Source organism: Anarrhichthys ocellatus, unplaced genomic scaffold, assembly GCF_004355925.1.
Source record: "Anarrhichthys ocellatus isolate YVR2014 unplaced genomic scaffold, GSC_Weel_1.0 scaffold6, whole genome shotgun sequence".
In the NCBI taxonomy this organism is placed as follows: domain Eukaryota; kingdom Metazoa; phylum Chordata; class Actinopteri; order Perciformes; family Anarhichadidae; genus Anarrhichthys; species Anarrhichthys ocellatus.
Window position 1 is genome coordinate 3,175,664 of NW_022280036.1, and position 26,693 is coordinate 3,202,356.

General features: G+C 40.4%; 2 protein-coding genes across 3 annotated transcripts in view; one reads left to right on the forward strand and one right to left on the reverse strand.

Annotated features, from left to right (window-relative positions):
• The window catches only part of LOC116382940 (AP-2 complex subunit alpha-2-like), a 24,442-nt gene extending 21,782 nt beyond the window's left edge, over window positions 1-2,660 (reverse strand). For both annotated transcript variants that reach the window (XM_031846407.1, XM_031846406.1), the window contains exons 1-2: window positions 2,428-2,660; window positions 1,278-1,346 (exon numbers count right to left, since the gene is read on the reverse strand). In XM_031846407.1, the coding sequence (XP_031702267.1) occupies window positions 1,278-1,346; window positions 2,428-2,494 (136 nt within the window). In that variant the 5' untranslated portion in view covers window positions 2,495-2,660. The remainder of the gene's footprint in view (window positions 1-1,277; window positions 1,347-2,427) is intronic.
• A 7,893-nt stretch (window positions 2,661-10,553) lies between these two features.
• LOC116382904 (tryptophan 5-hydroxylase 1-like) lies at window positions 10,554-25,979 on the forward strand. Its single transcript, XM_031846343.1, has 11 exons — window positions 10,554-10,649; window positions 18,509-18,655; window positions 18,819-19,002; window positions 19,154-19,254; window positions 19,381-19,448; window positions 20,966-21,162; window positions 22,167-22,302; window positions 22,414-22,540; window positions 23,957-24,052; window positions 24,655-24,788; window positions 25,811-25,979. Exons 1-11 carry the CDS (start codon window positions 10,554-10,556, stop codon window positions 25,977-25,979), a joined length of 1,455 nt encoding a protein of 484 aa, XP_031702203.1.
• Window positions 25,980-26,693: the final 714 nt, after the last annotated feature.

Sequence of the window (26,693 nt, forward strand, 5' to 3'; positions counted from 1 at the left end):
TAGCGCTCAGGTGAGGGCGGGGGTAGGAGGGATCACATAGGGAATATGTTAGAATGTGCAAGGCCAGAATGAGTGGACACTGTGAGGCAGAGGAGGCAGCTTCATTCCGGAACAAACTAATTATAGGCAGCGTGGAACAGGTGGCATGAGGAACAACACCAACACAACGTGAAGGCAGACATAGACGGTGAGGTGTGGGAACTTTTAAAAGTGCAGACACAGCGACAGCCATTAAAAAACAACAACTATGAAGCAACTGAAAAGGGGCGAAGCAGAGATACGGTGTGAGGTCCGGAGGATCGATCTCAGGGCCGTTGACGAACGGCCGACTCCTAACATGCATCTCAGAGAGCGAGGAGGCTTGTTAGAGGAGCTTTTAGGCGAGGATATGCCGGAAGTCTTTCCGGCACCCGTGACATATTAAAGAGGCGTGACAACCAGGTGGGATAGTCTCAAACCACGGCAGGACTCAAATGTAACTTCCTTTTGAATTCATAAGTTGCAGATATTCAGACGTTCAGATGCACCATCAAACTTTCTGGCCTTCACCATTTCCCCTCGGAAGGCTCTGTTCTAACAGACATTTCACCTTGATAATACTTATGTTTTTATCTGGAATGAAGGCTGAATCCAATTCAACTGCTATAATCGTTACATGATGTTTAGTGCAAACAGCTGCTAACGACAAATTACTATTTAAAAAACAATCTTTTGCAATTAGCACTAATTTGTTGTATTTCACGTTGACGTATAGACAGGAGTGCAATGTTCTTGTCACATTTTGAACTGAATTAAAAGTAAATATATAAGTTGACATGAACACTGTTATGCTCATCTGACAGAAATCATAGAATACAGTGTTATAATGAAACAATGGGACAGCTGATGCAGCTGTGACGCGCGTCATATTTAGTTGACGTCGCGTTAAAATGACGGATACGGGACGAGGACGTCTTATTTGTTAAATGCCAGTTGCTTCGTGTCTGCTCTCCTCATCACACATATTTCGTGGGAAGGGCTGAGAGGAGGCAAGGAAAGAAATCGAGGATGTACAAACTAGGAAATGAGAAAGACCTTCGGTCACAAGATGAGTTAGCGAAGCAGATTAAACAGCAACTGCAAAACTTGCATCATGCAAAGCAACAGTTTTATTCCAATTAAAAACAACAAAAAACACACCAGGTATTACAAATCAGTATTTGGCTGGAAGGAGAACCAGTGACCATAACATGCCATACACTGTAGTTTAGCTTGTTTTGTCAGAATTGTTCACCTACCTTTAAATTTGGAACGGATATTGGCCAGTTCTTTGTTTATCCTCTTAACCTCTGCCTCTTTACTTTTACCTGCAAACAGATGAAGACATTTGTTATGTTACGTAGTGCTGCGACCACCAATTTGAATACAATACTTCTTCCTTGTTTTCGCTGCTTTGCTTCTTTTTGTCGAGCTGAACCATAGATCAGTGTAGTATCAGATGATGACTTTTTGCATTGTCCCTAAATTAGTAGTAATAGTATTATCGCTATTATAAAGCCATATAATTTCAAGTTCTATTTGGAATAACTGTGTTTACGTTTTTTCCCCCTAATAACAAGATTATACATCATGATTATGGGACGTTTAAACTAATTTGTGATAATATCAGAGTGCAATGTGCTTGGATACATTTGGTACTCTGAGCAGCACGAGTCTGTGCATACTTCTATAATGCTTGATAAACACTTCGTGAGAAGGGAAATGTTGAGCAACGTATTTGGCAACAGTTCCGCCCTCTAGAAATACTCTTGAATGTGTAATATTTGTATGCGACTTTAAACTGACAGCTAGTTCCTCTGGAGGTCTCCGGCTTGGACGCTGAAACCCAATGAGAACGTTTAAGCGCGTGCTGGGCGGGTTTGAGGCCCACTTTAGGATAAAAAAACTGGGGCAAAAAACCACGTCAAACACACCACAGCTGCTCATCATTAAAACATGTGCACGTCCTCTTGACGCTAACGCCACCTGAAATAGTCCTCACAAGGACTAAACTGTCAGTTTAAAAACAACAGAATATGTGAATTGTGTGAGCGGCTTTTCGCAGGAACCTGTTTGTAAACTACAAACTTGAAACGCTCACTTCCAAAATACAAACGGCCGTTTAGACGTTATCTCCGGTTAGCCGTGCCGTCCACGCCCTTCGACGTGACGTTAGCAACTGGAAGCTAGCGGCTAACGTTGGTTAGCTCGTGTAGTGCTAGCCCAGCTGAGTGGTCGTCTAACCCCACTTTGATAAATTAAAGGTGCCATCGCGGCTAACGGGCAAAGGGACACGCTTTTCTGACGCGTTCTGGAAACCGCCGGTCGCGTAGCTAGTCAACATTGCACCAGCTAGCTTGTCACTAGCCTGACCAAGAGCGGTCTGTGAAGGTGATAAACAAAACTTACAGTTCCTGATGTCAGAGATGAACACGGCTAGGCCACGCATCCCATCGCCTTTAGAAACCGCAGGCATTTTGTCCACTCCCTGCTAATGGGGCACGTACTCTTTTATATTTCAGACAGTCTAGCTATGTAGAGTAACTTTGTTTCAAAGTTTGCTAAGGCAGCTCGTAAAGTGCTGTGTCCGATAGGGAGCCCCGATATGTGACGGAGACAGGAACCAGACAGGCTGCGGCCGCATTCCATATATCGCGTTTACGCCTACTACAACCTACAGGAGGGCCGCGTTCCGTACATGTGGTGTTTGTCAACCACGATAAAAACAGTATTGGTGGATAGTTAACCACATGTGCGATGGAAATGTAAGATAATGGCAACTGAGTACATTTGAACAATTTTTAAATATATAAATTATTGATAATATGTAGTTAAGATTACAGATGCTGTGTGAATGGACATAGCAGTTGTCTTAATTCCCTGAGCGTTTCTGAGAGCCTTGTACACGAGTGCTAGGATTAATTGATTTAGACAATCCCTTGATTGACACTTGAGACCCTCCTTGAATGCCTCAACAGCAACATTTTGGAGGGAAAAATATTTCAAAGAATTTGTCATTTGCAATCTTTACTTTGTTTGCACACTTACTTGCGTTTATTTGATATCACATGTAGTAGTGCAGAGTTGTGGAAACAATCGTCTCCTCTTTTAGTGGATTTGTTGATCAACTCCCAAACCAGCAACATAAAAGCTCATTTGTGTTTCATTTTTTTCCTAAACACTGATCAGTTCAGTGGTTTAGTGAAGGTTTATGTGTGTGTGTTCCAATAACCATACCTCCATTAATATGCCAGAAAAATATCTAGTATGTCGTAATACATAGTATATCAAATACAGTTTGCCACAAATACCAGGATGTACTGCGTCTGGTCACACTTTGCAGTATGCAAACAACTGGTGATGTCTGAGATGCCATATTTAATTCTGAGGAGAAAACACTGACTGGGCAGAATGTTCTGTGGTCCTGTGGGTCTAACTTCAAAGGAGTCAGATCCAAATATCTCAATCCAGATTCAAGTCTTTGACCCAACCACTGCTTCAGCAATAGATTCCAATTCCACGTATTGATCATCTCTCCATTGTTTGCAGTTTTGTCTTTGTCATTGCCTCAACACATGCTATTATTGGCATTTAGATATTGACAACTTTGCTTCGATTAATTTGTGTTCCTGATAGCACAAGTGTTCCTTTGACTTTCCTTTGCTCTTCCTCCTGAACTTATGATGAGCCATGACAAATGACTTTACAAGGGATTACGTAGTTAAGATAATTGATTGATCCAGTCACTGACCTGGTGCACACCCAGAGGCCAAACGCCTTTAAGTAAAGAAATACCAGAGCAGATTATTTCATTGGAACCTATTGAAGACCCAAACATATTAGTCACTACAACCCCATTAGGAATATTTAATTCGACTGTATGTCTTTAGTAAATTAGAGTTAGAAAACCTCCTGAACCCCCTCTACCTTTAATATTTTAATTCCCATGAAACATGGTGCAAAGTCATCAAACTGCCAGAAATGCTGTCCTTCTCATCTGGTCCTGTAGTCCTCCATCCTTCTCATTTGGTCCTGTAGTCCTCCATCCTTCTCATCTGGTCCTGTAATCCTCCATCCTTCTCATCTGGTCCTGTAGTCCTCCATCCTTCTCATCTGGTCCTGTAATCCTCCATCCTTCTCATCTGGTCCTGTAATCCTCCATCCTTCTCATCTGGTCCTGTAGTCCTCCATCCTTCTCATCTGGTCCTGTAGTCCTCCATCCTTCTCATCTGGTCCTGTAGTCATAATAATTAATAAATAATAAATAATAATTCAAACCACAGTGGCCACAGTAGAGCACAATGCAGCAAGACATACTTGAAATCATAAAGGGTTCATCCTCAATACATTTGTAATACATTTTTTTAAGACTCATGTCATGTTTCATATGTAAAAGAGGAAATGAAATTCCATAGAGAGTACCCAGTGGGACTCAAATCATCCTGAGACGGAATATTCAGATCATTTTCTTAAGTAAAAGTTACAATGACACAAATTTTAAAATACAAGCCCTGCATTCAAAACAAATACCTATGTGGGCATGTGTGTCATCTAATCTATAAGAATGCATCATATTTTATATTTCATAAGCACATTTTGTACGTAAAATTGAAGTGATTAGTAAATATTCCTGGCAAATAAATGTAGTGGAGTACAAAGTACAATCTTTGCCTTTGATATGTAGTGAAGAGGGAGTAGAAGTTAATTGGTTAAAAATCGACTGGACACAAGTCCATGTACTGTTTAAAACTTTCCACACTGAATAAATGAGTCTCTGAATAATATGATGGTGGTGATAATGATTTGGTCCGTTATACAGTACTTTATGCAAATATATTGAGCTTTTATTTGGAACTGCATGCATGTGCAATTTAGCAGCGCCTAGTGATGGAGAAGGGCAACTACATCTAAAGTTAATACAAGGAAAACCTTTTAGCAACCTTTCTATCATTTCTTCTTTTTTCTTAAAAGATACATTTAAATCTGAAAAATCTAGAAGGTGATCATGCCTTATGTAGTACGTCAGTCTTCATGAGAAAGATACTGGCATACGGTTTCAGGAGGCAGTCAAACATTCAAATATATTTGAATACAGTAAACGGGGAAGTAAGCCAGAGGGAAAACAAGAAAACACTGTATTATAAATAACATTATTGCATACTTGGGACACACAATTAGCTGAACCAAAATGGCAGCGAGTATAAGAACGAGGTAAGCGGGGCTTAACCTGTGATTCTATCAGCTATGGTTATACATATTGGTCCCCCACCACCCTGGTATTTTGCCAACCCATCATGCATTGAGCAAGAGACAGATGCACCCTGGATAGGTCACCAGTCTAGGTCACCTGCAGTGAGAGTGCAACTAATCTCTTGCTAAAAGTACGGTATGAATCCGACTCTGACCGCAATACCAGTTGTCTAAATCTTACCTGCCACAACCACAAAGGGCCTGGGCTCTCTAATTGTGTAAACAGAGAGCAGATGGATCGCACTCTGAGATCGCTTTTCATTAAGCTTCTCAAAAGGAGAGCTGCACCGATGGTCAGATTTACCTCTCAGAAAAAAAGAAGAAAAAAACCTCCTGGCTGCTGATAACTTGTTACTAAAGTGAACAAATCTGCACCAGTGATTCTCTTGTCAAGAGGGTTGCTGAAGGTCATATCCGGCTGTAAATGTGTTTAAATGCACCAGGTCTCGTATGGAGGCCTCCTAGAGACAGGCTACCGTTTACAGACAAAAATTAAAGAACCAGATGGAGACTTCCTGTCTCTTGCTGTAATTACAATTACTCATCATATAGATGGATAACTGCGTGGGCGAAGCGGGCATGTGCCAGGGCCCTGGAGTGAAGATGTGGGGGGGTCCTTGGCCGTAGAAGAAAGGCCAAGGGACCTCCCACCCCTTCTTATATGGGAGTAGGCCGAAATAAAAATGTTGTGACGCAAAGTAGCCGATTCAATCATTTTCTGAAGGGAAAATATGTGTCAACTGAGATTTCAACATGGAAAAGAAAACTTGTTTGAGTCAGCTAAGCAAAAAAAATAAAATATAGACCTGCAAGACCTCTTAGCTATGGCAACGGCGGCACATGCTGCAGCTGGTAGCTCCCATGAATTTCTCTACATTTTCGTCCTTTGTTGTTGTTTTCTTCGTGTTTATCAGTAATGACATATGACAGAATACATTCATCAACATCTGAAAAGGAAGTGGGATTAAGTGCAGGGGACTTTGAGACGACCAACCAGCCAGACCTGCCGGACCAAACGCCACCAACCTGGCCTTGGGAGGAGAGGGAGGAGAGCAGAGATAGGAGCTAAGCTAACCTAGCTATAGGACCTGAGGCTACTCCACTACCCAGCATGCTCCTGGCTGTCTGATGCCCCGTCGCAGGAAAATAAGATGGATGGAAGCAGCGGGAGGTCGGTGACTGTTGAGCCCGGCAGGACAGAGAGCAGGACTCCGGTGGGACGAGAGAAGCTGGACTCTGTGTTTACATCATGATGCTTGGTGCTCAAACAGTCAGAGTTGATGGACAATGTATTTTTCCTCATGTTGAATTTTGAAGATGTCAACCATATTATCGGCCCAGAGAAGAGTTTGTTTTGTCGCAGCTGTTTTAAATTTTAAAAAGCACTACAGGAATATACTACTGTTTTTGTTTGGTTTGTCATGTGTTTGTTGCGTTACAAATGAGCTACAACTGAAATTCGTTGCCCATCCCTGTGCTGCTTAATTACAATTAACTTAAGGATCCTTGAATCCTTGAATCGGGGTCCAAGCACCCAACTCAACAAAAGGCACATCATCTCAGGGCAGGAGGACGAGGCCACTGCTGAATACTGAAGACTTAGCTGCTCATTGTGCATTTGTTCGTATGCTTTGACAGCCTCAGATGCCATGAATTGTCTCCTAGTTCAGGTACAACCTAAAATATGTTAAAATTAAGCTATTTTTCCCCATTCACTGATTTGTTATTCACTATACAAAGAAAACTTCTGAGCCATATCTATTGTCTCCACACTAGAATACGCAATATGTGGAGAGGGATATTATGAAATAATATGACCAGGAATTACACAGAAGTCACGAGTGTAGTGCGTTAAATACAATGAAGGAATGAATACACATTTCTGAAAGTTGAGTGGCAACAGCGGATTGTTTAAAGGTTCCCCGTGGAGTGTTATGAGTGTTAAGATATCTACAGAAGTCCTGTCACTGTTAACGATATACGTCTTCTGCTGTCACTGCAGGAAAGAATAAATGTAGCTTTCTTTCTTTTGGTAATTTTAACCAAACAAGTACACAAGTCAAAACAAATCAAGAATATTCTAAATGTACATTTGGTTTGACTTTAATAAGATTAAGATCAAAAATAAGAGCGTCTATAATGCATATTGTGACTATAGAGTTGTGCAGGGATATTTTTTTCTTTTTTTTCCCTCGACAAAAAGCCAGTGGGATTGTTCCATTGGATTAGTTAGTGAAACCAACAACACCACTCTGGCATGTCTTCACGTCACCGCCACTAAGCTGAAGGAGGACTAGAGTTCGGCATGATGACATTCAGGAGTCTCACTTGGCCACGCCTTTTTAAAGAAAAATCACTACAGGAGTATTTAGTGACATATCATATTGTCGAACAAAACGTTAAAATATGTTAAATTTGCGTTAATCCCAGATCTTATTTCAGGCATCTAAAAAAAAACGTTGAAAAGACCCATTGACTTTGATGCTAGGGATCCGGAGGTGCAAAAATGCTGAGGACTTTAGGACTCATTCCTGCAGAACTCTATTCAAGAACTAAGTCTGTGTGGCCTGCCCTCCTCTGACATCCCTGTGCTTCAGAAACCCACGTTCATCGTGTGCGAGCACATCACGATGCCACGTCCTCAGTCTGACTCATGTAACAGCCGATACTGCTGGGAACAGTTCTTTGAAGCAAGCACATGGCTTTACTCGTCTCTTGAACGCCGGGAATCGACGCCCTTTTGTGATCAATTAGAAATACAGTTTATAGGCAGGTCTGACGTGTGTGAAGCTGTTCAGGGAGAATGTCTGATTCACTCATTAGTCCGGGGTTTATTTTGCGATAGGGGAAACCTCATTAATTTCACCCCTAATGTGGCTACCGATGGTGAGAGCTCGTAAACATGTTGGTTGAACATAATAGCAACATCGTTAACACATTTTAAGGAGTCACCCACTAAAGCTGTTACGGTTTACTTGGTAACAAAAAACAACCACAGATGCACAGACTGCAATTTCTTTGGCCCATTCCGATATCAGATTGTCTAAAAGTCTGATTCGACGATTGAGATTTTCTTTCTACAAACTTTCATTGACATTAAGGCTCCAGACGAACCTTTTTTTACCAACATCCCGGAACCATCCAAAAAAATTTTTCAACCGTCTTGAATTTCTAAATGTTATCCTTTTATTTTGTTACTGTCATCTATATTAGTTAGTTGCATTAAGACACAATTTAAATCACTGGAATATACGTTATTGTATTTTTATTTAAATAATTGCTTTAATTTTTGTTTTAATCCAAGCATTAGTAGTACTAATGAAGTATTATAAGCAGTTTACAGCTAGCGTTAAGAAGTTAAACACGTCATAATTCCCTCTCCAATACCTATTTTATATTGCCGTGAAAACATCTCCTTTAAACTGTATCTATTCAAGTTTCTCAACAGAAAAAAAACATTTTTCATTTGAACACGTCACGCTTAAAATTAACCTTTGCTCAATACTCATTTTACTGATTAGTACTAAGCAGTCACTGTGAATACGAATTACATTATCATAAGTGATATCAGAAATATCTGATGAAGTTCGTTGTTGAAAATGTTTTATGGATGCTCCTCCGCGGCTTATTTTGGACCTGGAACGTTATCGTCTGTGCTGCTGTGTTCCAAAGTAAAACTATAATGTGACTAAAAATTGGAAATATGAGACCGATCGGTCGCCGGTTGTGGCCGATCAGCTGAAAACCGTCCGGCTTAGATCAGTGCATCTCTATAGAGAACTTATTAAGTGAAGCGACACACAGTTTCAATCAGTATGGATAGGGGCATGGGGACAAAAATCACTTCCTTTTTTAAGGAATTGACCAACATTGACCAACAGAATGTACAATCACACTCAACAATCCTCGATGTTGCCTACAACTTTGCAAAACTTTACATGTAAGTGAAATGCAAAAATTGAAGATGCAACTATAAGTGACAATGTGCAAGCAAGGCTTGGTCTCTCAGCCTTCCTCCCTAGTTCATCGAGACAGCAACCTGGAATTATGCCACACATAAAAAATACATTAGGCTGATCAAAACTAATGATTGGAACAAGTGTCTAATAAGTCATCCTTTACAAAGGTCTCATATTTTCTAACTAATGATATCATTAATGGTTTGTAAAATAAAATTCCCTCATAGGGCTTCAATTAGAACAACTTTTATTCATCATTCATCATCATTTGTCATTCATGAAGGGTCAAGAGTTCTCACTTTCAAATAAACCCTAAACCTTGAACCACATATTTGGAGACGCCACTCTCTGCTGTGACCGGACTGACCGGAGCTTCTTTTACATTCCTCCCTCGGTGGTTGAGTTTATCTCTTTCCTCGGGAGCTCGTAACTTTGGAAAAAGGAAATGTGTTATGTGTGTATATAAAGATTCTTTTTCTACTAACTTATAATTCAATAACTGCTTCACAGCCTCATAATGTAGCAGCGTGGACAGTAAATAAGAAGTGGACGTATAGTCGTCGTGACGACACCCATTGATTTGTGGACTGCAGTTGTGAAGCCTTAAGTTTGGCATTTTTGGACTGTTGCTGAGTGAGGCACTGGCAGAGTAGCCGTATATGCCTTTGGTAGTGACCTGTCAATCACAGTAGACCCGCCCTAAAGCATACCCTGCTTTATGGTCTATTTGACTCTAAATTGACCATAATTTACTAAATGAACATCATGCTGTATTGAAGAAGACTTGAAACTAGTTATTGAGACCATAAACTCATGTTTACAATGTTTACTGAGATAATAAATCAAGTGAGATGTAGAGTCATTTTCTCATAGACTTCTATACAACCAGACTTCTTTTTGCAACCAGAGGAGTCGCCCCCTGATGGCCAGTAGAGAGAATGCAAGTTTAAGACACTTTCGCATTGGCTTCACTCTTCAGAACCCACAGTGTGTGTGCGTGTGTGTTTGTGTGTGTGTGTTTGTGTCAGGCCATGTGATGGATCTGCCCTAAAGTCAATAATGACTTGTACTAATCTCCCTCCTGCTGAAATAAATTGCTGCTCCCTCCCCTCCACTACAGCCTCATAAACACCACAGCATTTTACTCCGTGATACAGTACGGCTGGAAACTCACACTGGAGCTGATCTGGAAAGCCTTCTACTGCTAAAAGAGACGTCTTCCTTTCAGAGAACGCATCCAGTTTCAAGCTGAGCTGTAGCTTGGGCAGAATACACAAATTGACCAAGCAACAGAATAGCAGTTCTACTACTGATCTGGAGACAGGCATGTACGCCAAGAATTCCGAAGAACACGAGTCACGCAGAGAAGGGTCTTTTGACTCAGTTAATCCTGCTTATGAGGAGAAGCAGCTCAACAATGAAGTAAGTAACCCTGATAATGCTTGTGTTCTGTTTTTTCCAGTAGCGGTTTTAAGTAGATGTTACTTTGAGGTGACCTCCTGATTGGTTAGTTGACGACTAGAGCTGGCATGGCTCTGTGGTGGCCCATCAAAACTGTCAAATTAATATTTATTGTTATATTATTATTTCTCTGAAGTGAAAACAGAAATTAAGTCGCTTTTTGAAGACAAAAATAATGTCAACGTGTTTTTATATCACTGGTATTATTGGTAATGGTTTTTGATTATTAAAAGGAAGAAAAAAGGTATTTGGGGAAATATCAGAAGTGCCTTTTTCATCTCAATATCTGTGTTTGACAAGAGTGCCGGTGTCACACCGTAGGGAAAGAGAGACAGATTTGTTTTTTAAAGTTACGTTGTAGCTGACATGTCATGGGCAAAGTGTTGTTAGTGCTGAAGAGTTTGGACCACAGCAGCTCTCTAACCAGACTCAGATTACATTTGCAATATGTTTACATGATGTTTGATGTGCTGCAGCTGACCATCTAATTAGCCACTCAGCCCGCAAACTGGCATTGGCAGTATACATTTCCCCGGGGAATGTTTGTTGCCTTGATCAACAAGCTATCATGTGCAGGACAAGAGTGTCCATGTTTGTAAGTTAGATAAGAAGAAGACTTTAGCAGGAAAGCTAATGTGTTGTGGTTTAAATCTTTAAGATCTTTAAGATGTACGCCTTATCAAAAATAATTAAAATCAATGCAAAACTAGGGGGCGTCATCATGAAAACAAAAAAATTTAAAATTCTCTCTTTTGGTTCATGAATTTGTTTGTTGGTGATTTACAGAGCAGATATGTATGCTGTAGCAGACAAAACAAGCTGTTTAACCATACTTATATACAAGGTTGCTCACTGGGTTAAGAGGGTTGTCTGGTGAATTATATCTACAGAGTGAATATTCACAGCCCCTCTACAGTGATGAACTAAGATCCCAGGCTTCAAAATAAACCTCTCGACTGTGTTCAGACTGCAAGGTCAAAGGTTCGATCCTCGACTGGGACGTGTCACGTGTCGAAGTGTACCTGAGCAATACGCTGAACCCCAGGCTCCTCGGGCGCCTGTCATTGGCAGCCCACTGCTCCCTATATACAGGGATGGGTCAAATGCAGAGACAAATTCCCTTAAAGGATCAATATAGTATCATTAAAAAAAAAAATTTCTAATGGCTCTCAACATGGTGAAGGCTGAGCCGGCGGCTTGCATTCACCGTTAGCTGAAAAAAACAACTAAAAAACGATTCTTGGCCCTCATAAACATTAAATAATATTTTTAAGTAAAATGTAACTGAAATCAAACGTTTATTCATTCAAACACTTTACTTAATTTTACTTGACTGAATCATAAAGTGACGCTCTGCGTAAGGAAACGTCACTTCACCGACGTGATACGTGAACTCTGAGCGTGGACTTGGCATTTTAATCAGATTCTGACTGACTGAGCAGGACCAAGTTATAAGGTAAGTCCAATCATTTTACATTATAAGTAATATGTTATTTTAGAAGTATTTGTTTTACGAAGACGGATATGGTTTTTTTGGCAATTATATTTGAGAGGTTGGTGAATTTAGGTTAGCACGTGTCCGAGAATGCAGAATAGCCTGCTATGTGATTTAGCAGGAGCTAGCGGCTTTGGCGCCGGTTAGTATAGTTGCGCTGATAGTGAAATACGTCTCGCTTCATCGCAACGTTGCTTCCGAAGCAGACCTACGGTAGAGACCACTCTGCATGCCAAGCTGCTGCCGCTCAGGCTGCATGCGTCAATAGCTAACTTCCACCATGTGGCTAGTCTCATCATGGTTCGCCAGCACTTGCTATCTGGCTCAGCACTAGCTAGAAACACAGTTTTACGTGCTGACTCGCTTGACCGCCTGAAAGGTAACAACACTGGTTGTAGTGCACTGCGGGGATTGTCGCAACCGTCTGATACTAGGCTTCGTTTCACGATGCCCCGAGGTGGAACGCCCTTCTGCTACTAATAGTTAGGCTACCGCTGGTTATGCTAATGCCGCTCAGTCTGGGTCATTTGCTAACACAGGCTACCTAGCTACATCTTAACCGGCTGGCACCTGCTGCTCGAGCTCGGCACTAGCTAAACTGCTCGTTATACTGTGGTGGCCTGAAAATATAAATAAAATAAATGTCATGTTAACTTAAGATCATAATCCGATTAATTGCCAATGAATGTTAGGGTTTCATGTGCAGGGAATGTGATTTGGTGTATTGACAACAAATGACAAATAAATATGGAATAATATACAATAAAATATGTACAATGCAAGATCAGACAGACACCCCTCTGCAGCTGGTTATTTCTCATCCTGGTTGAAAACTAACCTTGTAATATTTTCCCATTACTTTCAGGTACAACACTATGGGGCCAAATCAACAAAGTAGCTCACATCTTGTCTAGGCAAGCTCTCAATTTAGGTGAGTAACATAACATATGATGAATTGCTTAAACATTGCAAGCTAAAACAATTCAAATTTTCAGATAAATGCAGAATTCATGCGTATAACCACTTTGCCGCTTCAAGCCACGTTCCTGGCACAGCTTGGCAAATACACAAGCAACATAATGACGGTGATCAGCAATAGAGGAGGAGCTGCTGGAAGGAAGAGCCGACTCCTCATGGCTCCGACAGCAAAGGCAAGTGCATTGAATGGTTGCGTTGTTTAGCCAAGTAAAATCTTTTGACAAAATAAAATCCTTGTAACACTGGTTTTAACACAGGTCCCATATCTTTGAAAACTTAGAATTTTTTTATATGCAGTTCCACAATTATTTTTTACAAATCTGTACAATTACTCTGGAGTGGGGTTTAAGAAGCCCTGACCTAAAACTGGAGATATTCTACATTCTAAGTTACTAGTGTGAAAAAGACTCATTTTGCCCAGGGACAAGTGTAATGTCTAATAATAATAATAATACATTTTATTTATATAGCACTTTTCATAAAACTCAAAGACACTTTACATTAAAATCATCATATATAAAAGCAATACACTAAAAACATGAAATACACAATAGTGGTCACACATTAAAAGCAGTTTTGAACAGGTGGGTTTTGATCTGTGATTTGAATATGGAAAGTTCAGTGCAGTCTCGGATGTGTTTGGGTCTCCCCAAACACATCCGGAGGGAGGGAGCAGATATGGAGAAGGCTCTGTCACCCCATGTCTGGTGCTTGGTCCTGAGTGGAAGAGACAGGAGGTTGGCATCAGAGGAGCAGAGCCGACGGGATGGAGTGTGGTGGTGAAGCAGGTCGGTGAGGTAGGAGGCGGCCTGATTGTGGAGGGCTTTATGAGTGAGGAGAAGGATTTTGTATTGGATCCGTTGTGGGACGGGGAGCCAGTGGAGGTTCTGGAGAACAGGGGTGATGTGGTCGCGGGAGCGGGTGTGGTTGAGCAGGCGAGCAGCAGAGTTCTGGAAGTCTAAAGGGCTTTTATGACTGACTCCTAGCAGGTAATACACATCAAGCAAGCAGGCAATATGTCTTTTGTTTCTCAAATCTGATAACTTAAACAGCGGGGCTTGAGTATCATTTATTAACTGACAAATAAACTATACCCACTGCACTGCTATGCTCAACGCTATAATGTTACTGCTGACTTCTCTCTCACTCAAGCAAATTGTTTTAATATTTAATAGCTAGACTGAATCTATATATTGCAGAATTTAATTATTTTCTAGTCAAAAAGAACATTTCAGATATCCACAATTACGTTCTTCTTAGGAAAAATTACCTCACTTTTGCCATTCATGTGTTTTGGGCTTTTTATTTTCAGATATCCATTATTGCATTTTTTGATAGTCTTACTAGGAAAACCTCACATTTCAAATATCTACAATCCAGTTGTTACTAGTCCTAACTGAAGTGAACCCTTTTGGAATAAAATGGCTTATTTTATTGTAGATATCGACTAGTCATAATGTCAATTGTGAATATCTGTAATGACATTTTTAATAGTCATAATATATTTTTACAATTCAAAATTACATTATGGATATTTGCACACTACAGTTTACTTGTGTCCTGTAAATAAACTGGCAGCTGTGGTTGTTTTTAATGTAGCTTGGTGTTGTGTCCCTCCTATATGTTGCGACTCCCGAGCCGGTCGTAACACTAGGAAGAATGGCGTTGTGGATATCGGAAATGTTCTTTTTGACTAGGAAGAATCTTATTACGGGTATCTGCAATGCATATCCAGTCTAGCTAATAAATATTAAAATGGCTTGCCATAGGCTGATGGAAAAATGTCTCGTCTTCAAAAAATCCTTGTAAACAAAGGCAACGTGCGCCGTGAGCCTCTTCCCCACCTCTACTGAAATTTCATCTCCTTCATGTTGCCGGTGTATTCTGCTGTCGAATAGTGTTTCCCTTCTGTTAAAATGGCAGCCCCCCCCCCCCCCCGCCCTCGGGGGTTAGTTTAGGTATTGGGGAAACGGTATTCGAAGCAACACTGGCCTCAGCTCGACATGACATAAAATAATATGTTAATCACTTTTTCATATAGCTTATTAATGAAATACAAGTTGGATTTAGCGCTGTGACGCCGTTGATAAGGTTTCAAGTGTAGGTTACTTTTTAATTTTCCAGAACGTGTCATAATGACAAATGCCTCCTGTCATGTGTCAATAAAGTAACCCCTTGGGTGAGAATAAGAGGCTTATGAACAATGTCCAGGAAAATGTCTTAAAGTGGAGACTCGTCATTTTTATTATGCCTTCTTTTGCAGAGTGAGGACATTGAACTCGAGAGGGACTGTGTCATTAGAAGTCTGAGAGTCTACCTCAATGAGGACAGCAATGCTCTGAAAGAGAGATTGCACAGACCACCGTGGGGCTTTACGTGATTCGCAAAGAAGGTGCTGATAAAGAGGACGAGCCAGAGGATGTTGGAGTGGTGATCGAGGGTGTGGAGCTGCTAAGCAATCTGAGAAGCATTGCCTTTGGATGTGCCATGCTTTTTGGCCTGATTTACACACTCAACCTGAGCTATTCTAAGGAACTCAAATTTACAGTGGGTACAGAAAGTATTCAGACCCCTTTAAATTTTTCACTCTTTGTTTCATTGCAGCCATTTGCTAAAATCCAAAAAGTTAATTTTATTTCTCATTAATGTACACTCAGCACCCCATCTTGACAGAAAAAAGCATTTTAAAAGTCCAATCAGTTTAATTAAACAGCTGGACTCCAATGAAGGAGTAGAACAATCTCAAGGAGGATCAGAAGAAATGGACAGCATGTGAGTTAAATATGAGTGTCACAGCAAAGGGTCTGAATACTTATGACCATGTGATATTTCAGTTTTTCTTTTTTAATAAATTTGCAAAAATTTCTACATTTCTGTTTTTTTCTGTCAAGATGGGGTGCTGAGTGTACATTAATGAGAAATAAAATGAACTTTTTTGATTTTAGCAAATGGCTGCAATGAAACAGAGTGAAAAATTTAAAGGGGTCTGAATACTTTCCGTACCCACTGTACTTTTGAGTTCTTCCAGAAAGTGTTGATGAACTTGGATGGCAAGAAACTGTCCCCGAAGGTCCAAGCACTTAAAATGAAGATGCTTCATTGAGCTCACAAGGACAGAGCTAGCCACATGTTGGCCTGTTGGACATTGACATTTTGTTCAACTGTTAAAGACTGTAATGAAGCCACTTGTGACTAGTTTGTGTTATACATGTTTCCAAAAGTTTACGGTGTTGCATTTTAAACTTTTGCATTTTGCATTTTTAGTTATTGGTCTACCCATGTGTTAGAAAAATTCACTCGAGCCGATGTAAAAATCATTAATCACAGGACATTTATTCTTTCAAGCAGGAGACAGGGTTGATTCACATACAGAATGTACATCAAGACCGCTCGGAGTTCTGACTCTGAGCCTCTGGTATACTTGTAAACACATGTAGGATTGGCACAGGGTAATTTATGATAAAGCATTTGTCACTAAGGAAAACACACAAACACTGCGTTCACACAGTGTAATTATCACAAAGTCTGGAACATCACTTGAACAATTTGTTCTAGTCTTAGGGTCACTTTATCGTAATCAGGAAGTCATGGTTGCAAATCAGCCAGGCGTAAGTTTTGACGCCTCTACACATTTATTATGGCTGATGTAGGGTAAACAGCTTGAAATGTTCTTTCGACCGTCAACTTTTTCTTAATAGCCTAAACATTTGCTGAGACTGGTGTTACAGAAAGTTCACATGAAACCATTTGAGCACAGAGCTCTAAACACTTACAGAGGACATGAGCCTATGTTAAATGTGTAACATTCACTAATTATTAATGCACAATAATTAGTTATTTAGATTTTTCCCAACACCATGTCATAATGCATTTTAAACATTTGCATTTTCAGTTGTTGGTCTACGCATGTCATAGTGCATTTTATCAATTTGAATGTATCCGGCAATAAAGCCTTCAGAACTGTTCTTGTATGCATTTCGTGATTTATTACAAATACTTGAATTAATACATAAGGTTTATGTAAAAGTTTGCATTCATTTTATTTAATAAAATCACATTAGGATTAGTCAATTTAATCAGACTGACTCAACGTGATAGAAAAGCATAGTGTTTAATGGGACCCTTTACATTGAACTTATGTAATACAATTAAATGGAAATTGTATATGTAATTGAAATACTTAAAGTCAATGTTTTAGGTATAATTATTTCTTTGAGTGTACGTACGGTCGGGGTGGCGTTAACAGCTGTGACCGCCGCATGGGAGCAGTGCAGAGGCAGCAGTGACCTAACCAGTGGGACACACTGACATGCACAAACATGCACTGAAAGAGTGTTCCTACGCTTTAAATAGCAAGTAGTTGTTGGCTGCTATATTATTGCTCTGATTGCACCTTTAAATTCAGTTGGACTTTAAGGGATCATTTCAGCCATTTTTTTTCTGTGTTGATTCATTTCACTACAACTTGCAACAAAGCTAATCAAGACGTAGTCACAGACCGTATATGAGAAGCGGATGTAGTCACCGTCAAGACAACTATAGGTTTGTTAACTAACGTTTTGATGCCTTGAGTTTGGGCATCTTGGCTTTTGGCCGTCACAATCTTGCTTTTTGGTCGTTGCCATCTTGTTTTTTTGAAAGAGAAGTGACACAAGAGTTCAACGGAACGCTGAACAAGACATTTTTAAGGCGACCAAGATGTTACGAACATCCAAACCGGACAACAGCGTAGGATTTTCATATTTGAGCAGAATTCCCCAGCTTAACTGGTGCCATGCCATTATTCCGACGGCCCATTATTCCTGAACCATTATTCCTGAACACCGATCCCATCGGAAAGTCCATTTGTCCTACAGCCCGTTATCCCAAAGTTAACAAACCTTTGTTCGGAAGGCCCAATGCCACAAAAACACAAACTCTCCCTGCAACAAACAACAGCGCATGGCTAATTATTACGCCAAAGGCTGTTGCAGTGGCAATATTTGTTTTCCTCCAACCATTGTGAAGCCATGACCCGCCCTACTCTGCCTCTGGTAGGCATACCCTGATATTTTTACCCAAAACCTAACGTATATCATTCCGATGTCCTCATTCTGCATAATCATTTGCCATGTGCTTCTGTTTGTAGCAGGGAGAGTGTGTATTTTCAGAACAATGGGCAGTCCCCACTTAACTCACATTGGAAAATCTCCGGAAACTCACTGACTCTTTGCGAACCCATGCTAGCATACGTTTACAGTCTTGCTGCTGAGTGATCTGATCTGTAGCTCAGTAAGCGTTGAAGGATATGGGTTTTTTTTTCAGACTGTAGGAAAATCACTGATGCATATGTCTTATTTCCTTTGAGGTTGCGTTTGGTAAATTTGGTGAGAATCAGGACAACAGGAGCATCTCCATTGGAAGGCCCACCAGCTCTGCGAAAGGAGTTGCAACCATCATATTCTCACTGAAAAATGAAGTCGGTGGTCTAGTCAGGGCACTTCAGCTTTTTCAGGTGGGTGTTTTATTTTGAAAGTTTTTTAAAAACGCATGCTGTTATCTTTAAATTCAAATTGTTTAATCTTTGTTTGTTGTAGTGATCTAACCTGGATGAGTCTGATCATGCACGGAAGCTTATTCCACATGTTCTGTTCATCTTGCATGTTATGTGTGTGCAGGAAAAACACATCAACCTCGTTCATATCGAGTCCCGCAAGTCCAAGCGGAGGAATTCAGACTTTGAGATCTTTGTGGATTGCGACACTGACAATGAACAGCTCAAGGAGCTGACTCAGCTGTTAAGGACACACACCGATGTTGTTGAGATTACTCCATTTGAGAACTCCACTCTACCTGACGACAGTAGGCCCACATAATTTACAATAAAAGAATTTATCTTTTCATGCTTAAATAGCAGTAAATACCATAACCAAGGCCTGTCAACAAGCGCAGACATTAATGTAATGAGATGCAAGCAGACCTCTAATTGAACTGAACCTGAATTGTGTTACAGTTATGCCTGATGTGCCCTGGTTCCCTAAGAAGATCTCTGATTTGGATCAGTCTGCGAACAGGGTTTTGATGTATGGCTCTGAACTAGATGCCGACCATCCGGTAAGGACATACACAGCTTACACAGTTACAGAGCAGCTCTGATTCATTCTTTACTTTTATAATAAGGGGAATTGTGAAAACTGACATTGTGAGTCTGTCTTTTCTTTCTTTCTTTTTTTTTTGCAGGGATTTAAAGACAACATCTACCGTAAAAGAAGAAAGTATTTTGCTGATTTGGCTATGAGCTACAAATTGTGAGTTCCACTGTTTCTTTGACTGATGCAAATTGTTTCGTTTTGCTTTGATGTATGAAATTGATTTAGGGGACATGTTTCAAAATTTAAGGGTGAAACCCTCTGTAGTCAATCAATCAAAATGTATTTGTACAGCACATTTTAACACACAACAAAGGTCGCCCAAAGTGCTGCACATAGATAAGCAGTCATACATTCGAAAAGACTGGATTACTAAAAGTAACCTTAAAATCAAAACAAACTAACACAAATCACACAAAAGTGCCAAGTTAAGATCAAAGGTGATAGGCCAGGGAAAAGAAATAGGTTTTTAAACGGCTTTTAAACATTGGATGACAACCGAATATGAAGGGGACGGTTGTTCCAGAGCTTATGGGCAGCAACAGAGAAAGACCGGTCGGCCCAGGTTGTCATTTTCGTTCTAAAAGCTGTTGGTCGAGAGACCTTAGTGAGCGAGGTGGGGTATAGGGCTGCAGCAGGTCCACCAGATAGACTGGGGCGGCTCCAAATTTTTTAATTAATTCTGTACTCGACTGGTAGCCAATGAAGGAAATGTGTTCACCAGTTATAAGCCTTGCTGCAGAGTTCTGCACCAACTGAAGGCGTGATAAAAGATTTTTGCCGATTCCAGCATACACAGGATTACAATAGTCCAGTCTAGAGGTGATAAAAGCATGAATAACTTTCTCCAGGTCTTTCGAGGAGAGAAAGGATTTGTGCCATCTCGTCTTGGAGGGGGATCATGGACAATAGCAGTCAATGCCACATCTGCTACATCTCTTTTATCAGCATCATCTGCACAAAACTGACAAGAAATAAAATTAATTAACAACTGCCAGACCAAATAAAATGATGTCACACGTATTTGGGTAAAAAAGCCAAAAAGTCTTGAAGTCAGGAAAATAAGAAGGCTAATAGTAATGTGTGATTTTTGAAAAGGCTTTCCCCCAATTTCTTTAGAAATCAGAAAAAATAACAAAGAAAGGTCATTTAGTGTGTCTAAGTATAATAAGCGAAATGGAATAATATGAAGAATTGTTGACAAAAATGCGTTTAAAAACAAAAAGTAACAGATGGAAATGCCTCAGAGTCAAGTGGGAACCAGTTAAATGCATCATCATACAACCGCTGCCACTTGTTAAATGGTTGCCCTGGTTCCGGCCCTGATTGTAAACTACATTTGAAGGATGAAGATGTGTTTTGAAGTTGCTTTTTTATGTCACCGATGATCGGAAATAATTCTGGAATGAATTATCGAACTAGTTTTCTCAGTTGGAAAATGGTAAAATAATACTAATAAAGAAGTAATGGTGTTAATCTGACCAACTAGATGAAAGAAACGCACTGTTAAGAAGTTAAGAGTTAAATCACAGTAATGCTTGTCGAGATATGCTAATACTGTACCACAAAATGACAGTGTAAAGTAATTCACATTGTTTCTCCCATCTTTATATTCGATCTGTCAAAGTTCTATTTTATAACGTCAATAAGCTAACTACCTCTTCGTGTTTGGTCAGTGGCGATCCTATTCTTCGTATAGACTTCACAACAGAGGAGGTGCGTACCTGGGGAGTGGTGTTCAGGGAGCTCAACAAGCTGTACCCGAGCCACGCCTGCAAGGAGCACCTGAAGAACCTCCCCCTGCTGACCAAACACTGCAACTACAGCGAAGACAACATCCCCCAGCTGGAGGACGTCTCGCACTTCCTCAAGGGTAAACTGTTTGAATGCCGAGGTCACACTTGTCTATTCAGTGCGACCCGATCACGCCCGACGAACACATTGACCGTCAAGTATGTTCGCTCGGTCAGACAAACGCGCCGAGGTGGTCTGGCTCGCATGGAGTTCAAAAACTGAGTGAGGTGTGCACAGCATGTGGGAACAATCCGGACAATTTATCAAACGCAGGTCTCACATCGTCCTCCCGCCAAATCAAATAAACTGGGGCTGGAGCCCAGCTGAGGCCTGTTTACAGCCAATAAAACCTCAACATTTCCCAATTTTGCTGCTTCAAATTAAAAGATTTTTAGGGATTTTATTGGGAAAAAAACGAATAAGCGGAGCTTTGTTATCGACTATTCTTCAATAAAACAGGTTTACTAATACCGCAGGGAGGAAGACGACAGAAAATGATGACAAACTGTTTATCCAGTCTTTTACAGCCGCTTCTTATATCCGATCTCTTTCCGATCAGGTGGGTCGCATTTCAGTGTGGACAAAGTTGTGGACAAGTGTGTTTCAGCATTCGCCAGGGCCGAGTGCTTACACATCAGTTTATCTAATGACAAGAAGATGCCAGCTCCTCAAAATCTTCAAGAGATTGAAAGATTGAAAAACAAAACATGAATATCATGATCTTTTTTTCTACCGTGCCTTATAGTTTATTTTATTTACAATCTTAAAAAGTACATTATTTTCTGCCAAACTTTTCCAAGGAAAAGGCTAAAGTTTCGCACCATAGTGAGGTTACATCGCCCATTATTATTCGTCGACGTAATAATGTTATCAATATGACCTTTAAATCACTTGTACTGTATGTGTCACTTAAGTGTAAATCTGTTCATGGTTCTTGATTAAGGGCCAATTGATCCTAGTTATCTTGGTAATTTATAGACTTAGCTGTCGACAGTTTTCAACGGAACTTCTCTCTACCAAAGAAACTAACATGCAGTGTGTGTGTGTGTGTGTGTGTGTGTGTGTGTGTGTGTGTGTGTGTAGAGCACTCAGGCTTCATCATTCGGCCAGTAGCTGGGTACCTCTCCCCCAGGGACTTCCTAGCGGGCCTGGCCTTCAGAGTGTTCCACTGCACTCAGTATGTCCGCCACAGCTCTGAGCCTTTGTACACACCTGAACCGTGAGTACATACATGTACGCACAAAAGGCATTCACTTTATACTACTGGTTTTTTTTTTTAAGCGCTTCAGTGAAGCAATACCTGCATTTGCCTTCTCATGTTTGGATGTAGAGACACATGCCATGAGCTGCTGGGTCACGTTCCTCTGCTTGCTGAGCCCAGCTTCGCACAGTTCTCTCAAGAAATTGGTTTAGCATCGCTGGGAGCTTCAGATGATGCTGTGCAGAAGCTGGCCACAGTGAGAAAATACACACACACACACACACACACATCACTCACACATTTACTCAGGTCGCTTTTGGTGACATTACATAGCCTTACATTCATTTAGGCTAAGGGTCCTCTCGCATGTTGCGTCTAAAAACCGTGCCGCTCTCAGCTTGTACCCAAGGTGCCTGGGGAGTCGCACTCATGTCCCACCTGCCCTTCCTAAGCAACCAAAACTTGCGTGCTGCAATGATGACGACGACGTTGAAGTTGCGGTACTTGAGCAGTAAGCCTCACTGACTACACTAAACAAAGTCAAAACAAAGATAAATGGATTTCCAGTACTGTAAATCTGGATCATGTTAGCTTTACTGCGTCAGTTTGGTTGTTGTGACGTCCTTGGACGGAAAGGGTGAAGCAAGTAAACTAGATCGTAAAGCTCTGGGTAGCCCTGCACTGAAACATCTCAGACTGATATTTATGGAAGAAAGAAAAGATATTTGCCAGCTGTGGTTGGTTGTTTCTCGTCACATGACAACGTTTTAACTATTGTTATCTCGGTGTGCAGCCGTCGCACCCTGAATAATAGGAGAGTGCTTTGGGGCGTGCGTTCTGCGTATCTACATGGACAACAAAGGATTTGAGGACGGAAAAAGTGCGGCATGCCAACGACCGCTAATGACAACGTCATCACAGCTTGCACATCGAGCGAAGTTGTCACTGCACTTGGTCGCGCACCTCTGAATATTTGGAAACCCGCTCAGGGCTTTTTCAGACAGGACTGACACGAATAATTATTTGATAAAAGCACTATCAACACGAGGACTTTCCAAAGACGGCTAATTAGTTATTAGTTGCTTTAGAAACAGGAGGTAGCTCTGTGGGGGCTCGCACCACGGTGCCTCGTGCGAGTTTTAACAAAGCTTAAGGAACACACAACCAAAAGGAACCAACGAGGAGACTAAAACTAAAGAGGTCGATGGGTATTTTGTCATTACACTTTTTTTCTTTTTGGTGTCGATATGAACTTCGTCAAGTATAATGTGCTATAATGATATAGAACTGTGTAATGGGATGGGTACCAAAACACGGTATTAAACGGGCCCCGGTTCTTAATTATTTTTAAGAATATCTTCATGCTGCAGCATCTCCTCTGCTCTCTGTGTCAGAGCTGAGATCCTCCAACTACACACACACAAACACTGTGCACACAATACACTTGTACTGTAAATGCAATAAAACCAAAGGTTCAGGTGTATTGATGAAGTGAATCCTTTATCAATACACTTGAAAAAGAACCGAGACAACGCAGTATTGATGAAGACAATAACACCCCTACCATAGGCACAAACTCACACACCTAACTCAGTTAGTGACATCTATTACTTACATTCTCATACTGTGTTTGAAAAGGATGATGTACAAATGAAAACCCGTTTTGTTCTAGTGTTATTTCTTCACAGTGGAGTTTGGCCTATGTAAGCAGGATGGCAGGCTAAGGGCCTATGGAGCTGGACTCCTGTCCTCCATCAGTGAACTCAAGGTAACACTCGACCTGCTGTCTAGCTTTACACAGTGCATGTGCATCTGCTGCACTTGTTGCTTACACTGTGAACTTCTGTATGAGTAGCTGTCAATTGGCAGCTTCTCAGGTTTTCCTACATACTGTATGTCATGAATTAAATATTTCAATGAAGTTTGGTGACAATGTTGACATTTATGAATGCCTTGAGATCTTGGATCGTATCTCCTGGGCCGAGAAACATTTTATTTTCCCATGACAGTTCCTTTGTTTACCGCAAACCCGTTGATTGTTGATATAGCCACATTAATTGTACATCTGAATTTGTTTCGTGATTTAAATGAATAAACCAATACTGACCTAAACCAATCACATTTCTGTAGCATCAGCTCATATTCAGCAAAAGGTTTTCAGAGGAAATTCTTATCTAGCTTTCACTACCACTTATGAGAATTTAAAAAAAAACACTTTACATTTCTCCTATGTGGCAATCCAGGTTACTTTAATTCTGTAATTGCATTGACATGCAGTCAGCCAAAACCATGTTACTTGACCAAACAGGTCATGAGGGGCATTCTCTCGGTATGTGAATGTGACCACACAACGTCTCTGTTTTCTTTCAGCATGCTTTGTCTGACAAGGCCCATATCCTTCTCTTTGACCCCGTGGTGACCTGTAATCAGGAGTGCATGATAACTACGTTTCAGGACGTGTACTTTGTTTCTGAGAGTTTTGAGGACGCCAAGAACAAAATGAGGTCAGTAGAAGTCTCCTCCCTTAATAATGTAGCTCTGGTCAACTCCCTGATTTTGAGGTTTTACAACATCACTGTTAGCATTTAACAACTAGCCAGCGCCGCTCCATAGACTCTCATGCAATTTCAGATTTGCTTTATTTTCAGGCTGGTTATGTGGACTTGGAGCTGGTTATGGTTAAACGTGTAATAGTTCTACTAGTTACCCAGAGAGGTTGGAAGAAGATACGTTTCTAAAATGTCTAGTAACTAGTGTTAGCATATATATGTTACACAAGCTAGTGAAGGTATACTGACTGTATACATGCTGCTTTCACTTTTTATCATATATTTATGCAGGGAGTGCAGTTAGTGACAGTGTGGGCTCGATGGTAGCTTGGCAGAGTAGTAGCAAGGGACGGGGCATAGCAAAGGGTCACTTCTGTCATTACACCAGCACTGTAGTAACATTATCAGATAAAAGTTTCATCATTTGCTGTCCTTCGTAGAGTTGGATGAGCCAGGCTAGCCTTTTTATCCTGCTTTCAGTCTTTATGCTAAGCTAAGTTTATCACCCCCTGGCTGTAGTTCCATACTTGGTGCACAGACATGGAATGTGTTAGCAATCTTCTCAGGTCACACAAATGAGTGCATTCCCCAAAAAGTTTTTCACCAGCAGCATCTACTGTATCACAGCTAAATTAGTTTTTGTTCTCCATGCGGTGACAATTAGCATACCCAAGCATCTGGACCTTAGCTTAGCTGTAAAAATGTTTTTCCCAAGGTGGTAACTCACAGTGTTGTTGTTTATGTATATGTATATATCCAAGTCAGTTAAACTTCTGAGTATGTTAAAGTCCTAAAGTCTTTTACACTTTGGTGATGGATCCTGGAATTTCACTGTTCTTTTTGAGATCATCTTTATGAATTGTTTTTAAATGATCACACACAAAACTTTGGTTGAATGATTTTGTAGCTACAATGTTTCAGAGATGTCAAAGGTTGAACTGGGCTATTGATGTTACTGACTTTTTGTGTGTCTGCAGGGAGTTTGCTAAGACCATTTGGCGGCCATTCACAGTACGCTACGACCCCTACACCCAGAGTGTGGAGGTCCTGAAGGACACCAACAGCATCAATAGCATGCTGAAAGACATCCGGCATGAGCTGGACATTGTAGAAGACGCCCTGAACCGACTCAACAAACACCTATGAGTCTGAATTTGTATAAATGTACAATAAAGTTAAAAATTAGTGCTGGGCAATGATTCAAATTTTTAATCGCGATTAATTGCATGATTTTTTTGCGATTAATCGCATTGTTATGCTCAAAGTTCAAAAGTAGTATATTGCGCACTTTTATTTTAAAAGTACTGTTATATGAACAAAAGTGCAATAACATTTGGTTTGCAAACACTTTAAACAAATAAGGTTATTTTTAACAGCAGTATTCCCTTCACACAGCAGTTAAAATACAGTTATAATGATTCTGATAATAGATATTCAGCCGGTGTTCACAACTTTACTTTCATGTTTAATAAATGCAATTTGAAATCTACGTCATGTTTTTTTCTTCTTTTTTTTATGTTTGTTAAATTCTCAGTAGCGATAACTAAATGATATGCTTATTATACATATTACAAACAAAACAACTTTAAAAACTCTAAAAAAATAATTTAAATGAATCATTTCTTTTTTGGTATTTTGGTCAGACATATATGCAACGCTGATTACCGTAATATGTGTGGTATTTGTTATAAATGTACGTTGGTACATAGAGGGTGATAAGAAGCTGTACTTGGAGGAACTTAGGACCCAGGGGAATGTAGATGAAGCAAGGGAACCTGGAGGGGGTCTGTACCATGGCAGTAACCTGCATGAGGAAGTTATGCTAATAAAGAGTTGCAGTTAAGAGCAGTTTGTTCTCAC

Coding starts and splice junctions, on each gene's coding strand:
- LOC116382904 (XM_031846343.1), top strand. CDS start 10,554: ATGTACGCCAAGAATTCCGAAGAACACGAGTCACGCAGAGAAGGGTCT. Junction 10,650..18,508: donor AGAAGCAGCTCAACAATGAA/GTAAGTAACCCT, acceptor ATTTCCTTTGAG/GTTGCGTTTGGTAAATTTGG. Junction 24,789..25,810: donor GACGCCAAGAACAAAATGAG/GTCAGTAGAAGT, acceptor GTGTGTCTGCAG/GGAGTTTGCTAAGACCATTT.